The sequence below is a fragment of the Neovison vison genome, chromosome 10 (genome assembly GCF_020171115.1).
Source record: "Neovison vison isolate M4711 chromosome 10, ASM_NN_V1, whole genome shotgun sequence".
NCBI classification, from domain to species: Eukaryota; Metazoa; Chordata; class Mammalia; order Carnivora; family Mustelidae; genus Neogale; species Neogale vison.
Window position 1 is genome coordinate 47,450,243 of NC_058100.1, and position 13,878 is coordinate 47,464,120.

At 39.0% G+C, this 13,878-nt stretch overlaps 1 protein-coding gene across 1 annotated transcript in view; it reads left to right on the top strand.

Annotated features, from left to right (window-relative positions):
* Window positions 1–225: 225 nt before the first annotated feature.
* The window catches only part of XPR1 (xenotropic and polytropic retrovirus receptor 1), a 242,107-nt gene continuing 228,454 nt past the window's right edge, over window positions 226–13,878 (top strand). Inside the window, exon 1 of the mRNA XM_044267224.1 lies at window positions 226–464. Coding sequence (XP_044123159.1) covers window positions 396–464 — 69 coding nt within the window. The 5' untranslated portion in view covers window positions 226–395. The remainder of the gene's footprint in view (window positions 465–13,878) is intronic.

Sequence of the window (13,878 nt, forward strand, 5' to 3'; positions counted from 1 at the left end):
TCCAGGGAGGCGGTAGAGTACAGACCTAAGGCCAACGGGAGTCAGACGGAAGAGGTCAGGGGAGGTGCCTCCCGCACGTTCGGCCCAGAAGGGGCGGAGCCTCGAGGAATGTACCCAAACCCAGCCCCTTACCCTGCCCCTTTCGTCGGTGCGGCGTAGGCGGTTACCATGGGGATGACGTCTAGAGGGCGGGGCGGGGCGGGGCTATGGAGAGGAGGAGGAAGATGGCGGGAGGGCGGCTCTGAGGAGACCTCGGCGGCGGCGGAGGAGGAGAGAAGCGCAGCGCCGTGCAGCGCCGGGGCCCATGTGGGGAGGAGTCGGAGTCGCTGTTGCCGCCGCCGCCGCCGCCGCCTGTAACTGCTGGACCCGAGTGGGAGTGAGGGGGAAACGGCAGGATGAAGTTCGCCGAGCACCTCTCCGCGCACATCACTCCCGAGTGGAGGAAGCAATACATCCAGTATGAGGTACCGGCGGCCGCCGGGGTGTGGGAGGACTCGGAGGGGCCACCATCTCGCCGTCCCGACCTCCGCTGCCTCCTTCCGCTCCCGCTGCCTCCCCGCGCCTGGGCGGACTTTGACCCGGTGCGGCGGGGAGCCACTGCGGCATCCCCGCCGCGGCCGGCCCCCTCTGGGCCCCGCTGACCTTCCCCTCCCCCGCAGCCCCGCTGCCACCGGGGTAACGGATATGCAGGCGGCGGGCCGGGAGGGAGGGCACCGCTCGGCCCGGGCTGGGGAATAGTGGTGGGAGGGCGAGCCGCAGGTTGGGGAGTCGGGGTGGGAGGGCAGCCCGGGGTCGCGGCGGTTCCGCGCTGATCCCCTCCTCCCCGCTCACCCTGACCTCTCGTCCCCACCCTGGGCGAGCGCCCCCTCGCCAAGGTTAGGTTTTGTTTCTCTCAGCTCACCTCTTACCGAGGAATCCTCCTCTTCCGAGATAAGCCCCTTGGGTGATTTTCTTCATTCCACAGAGCCCTTCCGCTTTCCCCCACTTGCCCACTGTTGACAAAGGCTTTGTAACAGGGTTGAAACTTGATTTAAATGTATATCACATATGCAGTGGTTACTGTATGCAAACGTATTGTAATCGTCTATTCTGTTTTGATAAGACGGTGACTGGTCTTTTTACCGATTGCCTGAAGTATACAAAGTAATCACATCTCTGGTTTTGACTCTCCTGTTTTGGAACGGAGTGAAGGGAAAGGGGAAGAAGGGAAGAGAAGAAAATAATTAAAATTTTCAGGTTTTCTCTCCTAAGATTTTTGTTAGCTAGGGAGAAAACTACTGTATTGTAAACAATGTACTTTTAAAACATACCTGTGTATTACAGATACCATGCCCGGCCCCCATTTCTGTGATAACAGCTCCTTGAGAGTATTCCGTAGGTACTGAGAAGAAACCATACATTAATATATTAATATAGGGAAAAGTAAAGATAATGAACCCATTTATATATTCAGAAGGCAAGGTACCTGAAGAGCTTTAAGCACTGCAATAGGTTTTTCTCAGTAGCTGGCAATTCAGCGCCTGGATAGAGAAAGAAAGACTTATCTGTAACCTCCAGGAATTCACATCTATGAATGTGCAGGAACAAAGAGTATAAAATCAATATGAACACAAATATGTTAGCTACATTTTATGAATTAAAATATTTTAGTTCTCTATTTAATTTCTGTTCAAGTTCATTGATAGTATGTTTAGGCAATAGCACAAAGTTTATTTTTCATATAGCAGATGTAATAATTGAAGAAGACAAGGAAACCTAGAAGATTGTAAAATAAATTCACCTTGTAAAATATAGTGTTTGATTATTGCCAGAAATGAAACACCCAGAATTATTAATGCTTTCTTGTCACTTAATTTTCTTGTACTGTTTTGTGGCTACATTTTGTAAGAATGAAATAAGGCACTAGCTTTTCAGCCTGTGGAGTTCTTGATTTATTGTTTCTAATAACATTTGGTCAGTTTTAAAACCTTGGCTAGGGTCCAGATGATGGTTTTTATTGAAAGGAGGGTATTGGTCTTTCATCTTGTAGTAGTAATTTTCAGCACCACTGCCAGTTCTTCATAGAGGCAGAGAACACAGCATGCCGAAGCAGCATCTTACACTTGTTAGGTAGTATGGAATGCTTAATTTGGGCAAAAGTAATAGTGGCTGGTTGTATGCTGTGATTCGTCTTAAGTATTCAGTACTTAACTGTCTCATAGAATTGTATTAATTTGGAATATCTGGGAAAGGGAGCCATAAGACTTAGTTTGAAAATTCAATTACCTCTTGATTTGTAATGTCAGCTTTGTGGCTGGAGTAACCACAGTAATTCTGAGACTTCTCATTCACATACTCCGTTTAGACACTAACACTAATTGGTTAGGTTGGTTACAGAGGGAGTGTGACTGCATTATCTTTCCTGGGGCAATTATATATTATTTTAAAAAATTCATTTACTATGGATAATTGAAATTTTATTCTGCAAGAGTCCCTATTACATGACTCCTGTCCCAGATAAACTCATTGTTTGGTAGGTAAAATTAAATAAATGTGACTGTGAATTGGAGCCTTGAAAGACATTTTTTTTCTGTTCTTTTTTTTTTTTTTAAATAGGGTTGAGGTCTTGTTTCTCAAGAGCTGATGCTATTTCTTTAAAAATACTTAAAGAGGCATAGGTAGGAGTTTTCAGAGTCCAGGCATTTTGGCAACTTAAAAACTTTGGGGAAAAATGATATCCTAAAAGAGGGTAGCTGTTGCCAGAGAAAAGAACTTTCTTATAAAGCAGTAACATGTAGTTTTTCATATATGAAGATCATGCCCTGAAACACTGTTAGTAGAACAGACACCTGAGTTTGTTTTTTGAGCACTGGTATTACCCCTGATGTGTAGCTAGGGTGCTTTCTAGTGCTGTGAACCACAATGAACTGTTCAGCTTCCTTGGTTTTTATGTCATTTCACTACATTACATTTTATTTGAAATAGGCAGAGCATTAGAAACTGAAAATTTTGTTTTAATGTCTATAATTATTTGTATTATGTGTATACATGGTCAACAATAAAGGCAGTTCTTATATATGTTAGCCTTGAGACCCTAGGGACAATCTTTTTGCCTTTTCAGAGCTCTTTCCTTTTCCATAAGATAAGAATATAGGGCTGGAGCTTTTCAAGTTCCATTATGGTTCATAGATTTTTGGTTTAATTTTTAATGCTTTTTGGTTTTTGGAATGTTAAAAATTATCAATATTAGTGACTCATCAATACCCTAATAATTACTAGAGTTTCTGATTTAAGTAAATTGTAGCGTTCATAACTCAATCTTCAGAGGGAGAATAATAAAGCATAAAACAGAACAACAAGAAGAAACCATATAAAGAAAATCTATTTGATCCATTTGTGAATAGTTTTTACAGAGAATAAACACAAATGAGCAGAGACCATCCCTTTTCCAGTCATCTATTTGAGTGTAAATCTTGGCATAGAAAATAGAACATCAATAAATCTTTATGAGAACACTTTAAAAAAAATTAAGAATCAGTGATTGCAATTTTAGAGCTCTGTAATTGATTAATCAAAATTAACAGACCAGTTTCATCCACATAGACTACTAGTATGATGGTGTTAATATTTTACAGCATATTCGCAAAAGAAGCAAATATATTTGGTGCCTTAGGCTGCTGACTTGTGTTTTCATCCCTAGGGTCCTGTGCTGCTTTGGATTCTCAGGAAATAGGAAGGGTTTTTTTCAGCGTATACTGTAGTTTTGTAAGATACCAAAATAATGAGGTATCTAAATTTCAGGATTTTAAAGGGAATTTAAACACTATTTGCTTCTTGTTTTTTCAGACAGGGAAACTAAAGTCCAGGGAGGTTAAGTTGTTTGTTGGGGATCATTTATAGATAGCTCATCTCTTGAGCATAGAAGTGTAAGCATTGGGAGTCAGGCTACCCTAGCTGTGTGACCCTGATGAAATTACTTCCTCTTTCTGGGTTTTAGGTTTTTCATTTGTAAAGTGAGAGAACTGGATTTGATGGTTTCTAAACTCACAGGATTATATATATTTCCTAAGGACCCATCTAGCTTTAAATGTCTGTGTTTTTATGGATTAATTATGTTTGTTATATGAAGAAGACAAAACTTAAATTTAGGACTGTCATTTACAAATTTTTAAATTTCAATTCAATTTAATTAACATGCGGTAGTATTAATTTTAGAGGTAGAATTCAGTGATTCACCAGTTGCATACAACACCCAGTGCTCATTACTTTAAGTGCCCTCGTTATTGCCCATCACCTAGTTACCCCATCCCCTACCCACCTGCCCTCCAGCAACCCTCCATTTGTTCCCTGTCGTTAAGAGTCTCTTATGGTTTGCCTCCCTCTCTGTTTTCTAGGACTATTATTAATAGTATTTTTGTATATTAAAGTTCTTATAGAAAAATTCTGAAGAGATTTTAGTCTGTGAATGGAATGCTGACCCAGTGAAACTTTTATTTAATTTAAATAAGAAGTGATAATCCTGGATTGATTTTTTTTGTTGTTGTTGTTGTAGGATTTGGAAAAGGAGAGATTCTGTGTAAACTGTACATCCTTTATTTTTCAAGTGTAAGGACATATTGCCATGACATTATTGTGATTTTCATTTATAGAACTATCCCATGAGAACACTTGTGTTGCAGGCTTCAATTTCCCATAGGTATTATGTTGATTCATTAAGGTTAACTTGTCTTGCTGGAACTTGTTTGAAATTTCCAGTTTGGCCACCCGATGGGGCACAAACCACTTTTTCTTTCAGGCACTTCTGCAAGTATAAGTACCGTATGGCATATTTAAGGTAACACTTGTAAATAAGATGCCTGGCACTTACCAATGTTTCTTAAATGAATAAATGAATGTTATATAAAAGAGGAACCTATTACTATTCTTTATTATATTTGTATAATGAAGTATGTTAGGGTGAGTATCCTGGAAAGATTATACTTGTCCATCTATCCCTGAAGGTTGGTTTTGGATCAGCTTTTGGGTGAAGGCCCAGATCACAAGAACATAAGAATCTTATTTGACCTGTGGTGACCATGGAAAATTAGTCCTGGCTTCAAATCCAGTCATAATCTGGAAAGCATTTGAGAGACTGATTGAGTTGTGCTTGTAGGTAGTATATCTCTGTCATAGTTCCCAAAGGAGAGTACCCCAAACTCTCGTGGAGTAAGAGAAGATAATACTAGAACTGTTTGTTATATGCATTTTTATGAATAAGACGAGGAAGAAATAAAATTTTACTAATATTTAATAAGTGGACCAATTTGATGACCTCGTTAGGTATTCTGAGAAAACGAAAAGGATTGCTAATAGTTTTCTTACTTGTTTGTTCACTTTCAGCAAATATCAACTCATCTAGTTTATAGGTATGTAGAATTTATGGATATTATCTTGTTTTGACTAAACTTAACTCTTATAAAATGAATGTGACTTAGACTTAAAAAGACTCGTGTAAAGAAGCCTCAACAATAATACCACTAAAGCAAGCATGTGTGAACAAAAAAAAAAATGGCAGAGCTGACAATTCTACTTCTAGTTCTAGTTTTTGGTCAGCCAAATTATAGATAAAAACAATGATACTTTAATAGATTGGATAAGAAGTTTGCCAAAAAAATTTCAAAATAATTAAGATAATTCTTTGAAATAAGATTTTACATCCACTGTCATCGACAATGAACTTCACACTAAGCATATATTTAGTATTTCAAGTGTCCTGCCTTTGTCAGGTCTGTTTTTCATTTTATAACCATTATAATTAAACTTCCCAGTCAACTAATTCCTGAAGTTTGAACTAGACCTTTGAAATACTGAATCACAAAATGTCAAACTCAGGTTTTAAAAATAAAGCTTTTAAAAATGAAGCTTTTCAGTAGTTTGCTGAAAGTATTGCTATTGAAAATTTCTTAGATTAAAAATATTTTTGTACTATTTATAAGTGAAAGATAAAAATTGTTTATTTTATCATTGTCTCAGCTTTTAGAAACTATTTAAATAAAAATTCTGTTTTAGAGGTGCCTGGGTGGCTCAGTTGGTTCAGGGTCCAGCTCTGATTTTCAGTTCAGGTCATGATCTCAGGGTCCTGGAACTGAGCCCCGTGTTGGGCTCCGCCCTGAGAGTGGAGTCTGAGATTCTCTCTCTCCCTCTGCTCTGCACTCTGTCTTTGCTCTTGCACTCTCTCTCTCTCAAAATAAATTTTAAAATCTTAAAAAAAACCCAAAAACTGTTGTGGAGGATATAATTCATCAATAAATATACACATACTAGAAGTACATAGTAAGCTTTTGTTTTTGTATTTGATAAGGAAATCATATAAAAAAAGATTTAGAAAACTTTGCTTAAGTTGTGCAGCTTAACTCAAGCTGGTTTGTGGGGTTGCCTGGTATTGAGCTGGCCTTTGGGATTGAGAGTGTCAGAGTTCACTAGGTTTGTCATTTGCTTTTTCCCATATTCCTGTTACCTAGTAAATGCTGAAAGAAGCCAAGCTGACAAAGCTCATGAATAAATGCCCTAAATTATTTATTCACTGCAACAAATATTTGTAGGGGTTCTATTATTTGCTGTGGGCTGATTGATTTGTGCTAAAATTCTAGCTCTTTTATTATCTTAAAAATAGAAAAAACAATAATATTTTTTGTTTTGTTTTTGGTTTTATGTTTCAGTCAATGCAGTGTTTTCAGAATTAAAAATGGTGTGGAAAGGGATGATTGCAGATTGAGGACTTTGGAACACTTAAAAATTTGGGTCCCTTTGTAAATAATGTGGAAGACTTTTTCCTTAGCTTTTTAAAGTTTTTATGTTATACACCTTCAAATCTAATTTGTTTTTATTTTTATATGTATTTATTTATTTAAAAAATGTTTTTGAAGATTTTATTTATTTATTCGACAGACAGAGATCACAAATAGAGAGGCAGGCAGAGAGAGAGGGGAAAACAGGCTCCCTGCTGAGCACAGTCTGATTGGGGATTCAATCCCAGGACCTGGGATCATCACTGGCGCCGAAGGCAGAGGCTTTAACCCACTGAGCCACCCAGGCACCCCTAATTTGTTTTTATTTTTTTAAATTATTTATTTTTGGAGAGGTGGGAGGAGCATAGGGAGAAAATCTCAAGCTGACTCCCTGCTGAGCACCGAGTTCAGCACTGGGCTGGCCTGATCTTATATCCCTGGGATCATGACCTGAGCAGAAATCAAGTCATACGCTTAGCCGACTGAGCTACCCAGATGCCCCTAAATCTAATTTGTTTTTAGGAGCAGATTTAGTTACCTCTTTCTTCCTATCACTATACAGGTGTCGTATAGCTATAGGGATTAATTAGAAAATTCTCAAAGAGTTGTTTATTTATTAGAGGTCAGAGGAAAGTATAATTAACCTGCTATAAGCATAACTTAACACTGTAACATTTTCTGTAAGAAGAGGACAATATGTTGATTGAGGGGACATAGTCTTATTTGTTAAGGATGACCTGTAATATTTAGAAAGATTGTGACTAGGTATGGAGAGATATAAGGCCTTAGATCTAGTTCTGTTACTGACTATTCATAAAGAATTAGTGAACTAGTGATTTTTTTGAAGATTGAAGGGCTGAAATGTAATCATTCAGGAAAGTGGGAAGTTTTTAGATAATTGTGTGACTTATTTAGGGTAAATTGGTAAAGTTGTAATTTAGAGTAATCCATGTGCTTTCGAGGCTTTTCTGTATCTTAGAGCAATGGTTCTTAAACTTTTTGGTTTGGGGACCACTTGAAGCTCTTGACAATTACTGAGTATTCCAGTATCTACTGATATATGCTGTATTGGAAATTAAAACTGAGAAATGCTTGAAACACAGGAGTATATAAGCATATCTACTAGAGACATGCTCTCACACTTCAGGCAGCCTCTGGAAAACACCGTTTACTTGTCAAAGAATGAGGCTCAAAAACCAAATGAAGTTTTGTATTATTATTTAAAAAAAGAGTTTGGATCTTTTGGGATTCCTGAAAGGGTTTCTGGTTTTTGTTTTTTGTTTTTAAGTTTATTGAAGTAATCTCTATATCTAATGTGGGGCTTGATCTCACGACCCCAAGATCAAGAATTGCATGTTCTTAAAATTCTCCCAGTCTGGGGAATGGAACCAGCGTGCCTGTCCTGGTTGTAGAAAGAACACCCCCCAAGATCAACGAACTAGAAAGACCTTGAGGCATTCGATTGTGATACTGATGAGTCATAATTTTAGACAAAAGCTTTTGAGAGCAGCTAGGGCTAAGAGATTCCTTATGTACAGAGAAGGTCCATCAGAATAACATCAGACCTTTCCACAGAAACCTGGCAAGTCAGAAAGGGCTGGCAAGACATATTCAGGGCACTAAATGAGAAGAACATGCAGCCAAGAATACTTTTTCCAAGGTTGACATTCAAAATGGATGGAGAGATAAAGAGCTTCCAAGACCAGCAAGGTTTAAAAGAGTATGTGACCACCAAGCTGAAACTACAAGAAATATTAAGGGGGGGATTCTATAAAAAATTAAGAAATATTAAGGGGGGTTCTATAAAAGGAGAAAGAACTCAAGAGTGGCATAGAACAGAAATTTATAGAGACAATCTATAGAAACAAGGACTTCACAGGCAACATGATGTCAATAAAAATGTATCTTTCAATAATCACTTCCAACATGAATGGCCTAAAAGCTCCCATTAAACAGCACAGGGTTACAGATTGGATAAAGCGACGGGACCCATCCATATGTGGTCTACAAGAGACCCATTTGGAGCCTAAGGATATATCCAGACTGGAAGTGAAGGGATGGAGAAGCATCTTTCTTGCCAGTGGGGTTCAAAAGAAAGCTGGGGTAGTGATTCTCATATCAGATAAATTAGATTTTAAACTAAAGACTATCAGAGATAAAGAAGGACACTACATCATTCTTAAAGGGTCTATTCACCAAGAAGATCTAACAGTTGTAAATATTTATGCCCCCAATATGGGAGCAGCCAACTACATAAGACAACTGTTAATCAACATAAAGAGTCATATTGATATGAATACATTAATAGTAGGGGATCTTAAGATGCCATTCTCAGTAATAGATCATTCAAGCAGAAAATCAATAAAGAAATAAGAGCACTGAATGACACATTGGACCAGATGGACCTCATAGATATATACAGAACATTCCACCCTAAAACAACAGAATACTCATTCTTCTCGAGCACACATGGAACTTTCTCCAGAATAGACCACATACTGGGTCAGAAATCAGGGCTGAACTGATACCAAGAAACTGAGATTATTTCCTGCATATTCTCGGACCACAACGCTTTGAAACTGGAACTCAACCGCAAGAAAGTTTGGAAGGAATTCAAACATTTGGAAGCTAAAGACCACCCTGCTTAAGAATGTTTGGATCAACCAGGAAATCAAAGAAGAATTTAAACAATTCGGAAACCAAAGAGAATGAAGACACTTTAGTCTAAAACCTTTGGGATTCGGCAAAGGTGGTCCTAAGGGAGAAATACATAGCCATCCCAGCTTCCCTCAAAAAAACTGAAAAATCCAGAATACATTAGCTTTTTTTACACCTTAAAGAACTGAAGAATCAACAACAAATTAAGCCAGCCTGAAACACAACAAGGGAAATAATCAAGATCAGAGCAGAGATCAATGAGATAGAAACTAGAGATGCAGTAGAACACATCAACGAAACTAGAAGCTGGTTTTTTGATGGAGTCAAAAAGATCAATAAACCATTGGCCAAACTTATCCAAAAGAAAAGAGAGAGGACCCAAATTAATACAATTAGGAATGAAAAGGGAGAGAGATCATGACTAACACCAAGGAAATAGAAACAATCAGAAATTATTACCAGCAGTTATATGCCAATAAGTTAAGCAACCTAGATGAAATGGATGCATTCCTGGAAACCTATAAACTTCCAAAATGGAATCAGGAAGAAATTGACAACCTGAATAGACCAATATCTAGTAATGAGAATGAAGCAGTGATCAAAAACCTCCCCAAAATAAGAGCCCAGGACCTGACGGATTCCCTGGAGAATTCTACAAAACATACAAAGAAGAAATAACACCTATTCTCCTGATGCTGTTTCAAAGAGTAGAAACAGAAGGAAAACTTGCAGACTCTTTTTTTGAAGCCAGCATTACCGTTATCCCCAAACCAGGCAAAGACCCCACCAAAAAGGAGAATTTCAGACCAATATCCCTGATGAACAGGATGCCAAGATTCTCAACAAGATCCTAGCTAATAGGATCCAACAGTATACTAAAAAGATTATTCACTATGACCAGGTGGGATTTACCCGTGGGACGCAAGGGTGGTTCAACATTCACAAATCAATGTGATAGAACAAATCAGTAAGAGAAGAGAGAAGAACCACGTGGTCCTTTCAATTGATGCAGAAAAAGCATTTGAAAAGGTACAGCATCTGTTCTTGATTAAAAGGGTTCAAAGTATAGGGATAGAAGGAACATTCCTCAACTTCATAAAATCTATGAAAAACCCATGACAAATATCGTCCTCAGTGGGGAAAAGCTGACAGCCTTCCCTTTGAGATCGGAAACAACAAAGATGTCCACTCTGGCCACTGTTGTTCAACATAGTACTAGAAGTCCTAGCAACAGCAATCAGACAACAAAAAGAAATAAAAGGTATTCAAATTGGCAATGAAGAAGTTAATCTCTCTCTCTTCTCAGATGACATGATACTTTATATGGGAAACCCAAAAGACTCCACCCCCAAACTACCAGAACTCATTCAGCAATTCAGTAATGTGGCAGGATACAAAATCTGTGTACAGAAATCAGTTGCCTTCTTATACACTAACAATGGAAATATAGAAAGGGAAATTAGAGAGTTGACTCCATTTGCTACAGCACCAAGAGCCATAAGTTACCTGGGAATAAACCTAACCAAAGAGGTAAAGGATCTATACTTGAGGAATTACAGAACACTCATGAAAGAAATTGAAGAAGACACAAAAAGATGGAAGAACATTCCATGCTCATGGATCAAAAGAATAAACATTGTTAAAATGTCTATATTGTCTACAGCAATGTGTACTTTCAATGCCATCCCGATCAAAATTCCACCAGCATTTTTCAAAGAACTGGAACAAACCTAAAATTTGTATGAAGCCAGAAGAGACCCCGAATTGCTAAGGAAATGGTGAAAAAGAAAAGCAAAACTGGGGTATCATGTTGCCTGATTTCAAGCTTTGCTACAAAGCTGTGATCACAAAGACAACATGGTACTGGTACGAAAACAGACACATAGACCAGTGGAACAGAGTAGAGAGCCCAGATATGGACCCTTAACTCTATGGTCAGATAATCTTCGACAACGCAGGAAAAAATATGCATTGGAAAAAATACAGTCTCTTCAATAAGTGGTGCTGGAAAAATTGGACAGCTATGTATAGAAGAATGAAACTCGACCATTTTCTTACACCATACACAAAGATAAACTCAAAATGGATAAAAGACCTCAACGTGAGGCAGGGATTTATCACAATCCTGGAGGAGAACATAGGCAGTAACCTCTTCGACATCAGCCACAGCAGCTTCTTCCAAGATATGTCTCCAAAAGCAAAGGAAACAAAAGCGAAAATGAACTTTTGGGACTTCATCAAGATCAAAAGCTTCTGCACAGCAAAGAAAACAGTCATCAAAACAAAGAGGCAACACATGGAATGGGAGAAGATGTTCACAAATGACACTACAGACAAAGGGCTAATATCCAAGATCTGTAAGAACTTCTCAAACTCAACACACACAAAATAGATAATCACGTCAAAAAAGAGGCAGAAGACATGAACAGACACTTCTCTGAAGAAGACATACAAAAAACTAACAGATACATGAAAAAATGTTCATCATTAGTCATCATGGAAATTCAAGTCAAAGCCACACTGAGATACCACCTTACATCAGTTGAATGGCCAAAATCAATAAGACAGTAAACAACAAGTGTTGGAGAGGATGTGGAGAAAGGGGAACCCTCTTATACTGTTGGTGGGAATGCAAGTTGGTGCAGCCACTTTGGAAAATTGTGTGGAGATTCCTTAAGAAATTAAAAATAGAACTGCCCTGTGACCCCGCAGTTGCACTACTGGGTATTTACCCCAAAGATACAGTTTTAGTGAAAAGAAGGGCCTCTCTACCCTAATGTTCATAGCAGCAATGGCCACAGTCGCCAAACTGTGGAACGAACCAAGATGCCCTTCAACAGACGAATGGATAAAGAAGATATGGTCCATGTAGACAATGGAGTATGATGCCTCCATCAGAAAGGATGAATACCCAACTTTCGTATCAACATGGACGGGGCTGGAAGAGATTTTGCTGAGTGAAATAAGTCAAGCAGAGAGAGTCAATTATCATATGGCTTCACTTACTTGTGAAGCATAAGGAATAACATGGAGATGTTGGGAAATGGAGAGGAGATGTGAGTTGGGGGAAATTGGAGTGGGAGACAAACCATGAGAGACTGAGGACTCTGAGAAACAAACTGAGGGTTTTGGAGGGGTGGAGGGTTGGTGAGCTTGGTGGCGGGTATTATGGAGGGCACGTATTGCATGGAGCACTGGGTGTGCTGCATAAACAATGGGTTTTGGAACTCTGGAAAGAAAAAAAAAAGAGTTGCATGTTCTTTTTTTTTTTTTTTTTTAAGATTTTATTTATTTATTTGACAGACAGAGATCACAAGTAGGCAGAGGGGCTTTAACCCACTGAGCCAGGTGCCCCAGTTGCATGTTCTTCTGACTGAGCCAGTGAGGCCCCCCTCCCTGAAAGAGTTTCTGAGAGTTGTTGCTTTAGAACACAGGACTCCTTTCAGAGTGTTCAGAGATGGCCTAAGTTCTCTAGTTGTAGGGAGCACAAAGAGGAAATAGGGAATCTCTTGGATGAGAATTCTCCGATATCTCCCCTATGACAAAGGATGTTCATTCAGGAAAAGTGAAGTTGGCTTCCTAGAGATTCCCAATTCCATTCTCTTTTCTTTGAATTGAATTAGTAGATATGTGGTCAGCTTGTCATTAAGGAGAATGGAATTAACATTTATTGAGCAGTTAGGAATCCAGTGTCAGCTGCTTTTCATAGGTTAATCTCATTTAATCTTCACAAGATAGATTTATTATTTTCATTTGAGAGAGAATAATCAATTTGTCCATGGCTACACACCTACAAGTAATAGAGCAGAATTTGAAATTGAATCTGTCATAATTTAGAGCTCTTGCTTTTATACAGGAATTGCAAATAATTGGTGGTAGCAGGGCCAGTAACAACAGCTGTGATTTTTTTGAGTGCTACCAGTGTTAGGCTCTGTGGTTAAGTACTTTAAAAACATTTTCTCTTTATCACAAGCTATTTAGGTAGGTTCTTAGCTCTCTTTATAGATGGGGGAAACTGAGTCTTAGGGCAGTTGAGTAATTGATATGTTTATAGTGCTAATTGTGGGTAGGCTTCTCAATTCCTACATCATAATTGCTTTATGAAAAATAAACCAATAAATTCATTCATTTATATGTGGTCTGATCTGTTTTTTTTTTTTTTAAAGATTTTATTTATTTATTAGTCAGAGAGAGAGGGGGAGAGAGCGAGCACTGGCAGACAGAGAGGCAGGCAGAGGCAGAGGGAGAAGCAGGCTCCCTGCCGAGCAAGGAGCCCGATGTGGGACTCGATCCCAGGACGCTGGGATCATGACCTGAGCCGAAGGCAGCTGCTTAACCAACTGAGCCACCCAGGCGTCCCCGTGGTCTGATCTGTTCTTGAGCACCTGCTAAAGTATTGGCTGGTGCGTTTTTAGTCCCAAGCCTCAGTCTGTATGGTTTGGAGGTGGTGGAGTGTGGTCTGGAGGTCAGGGTT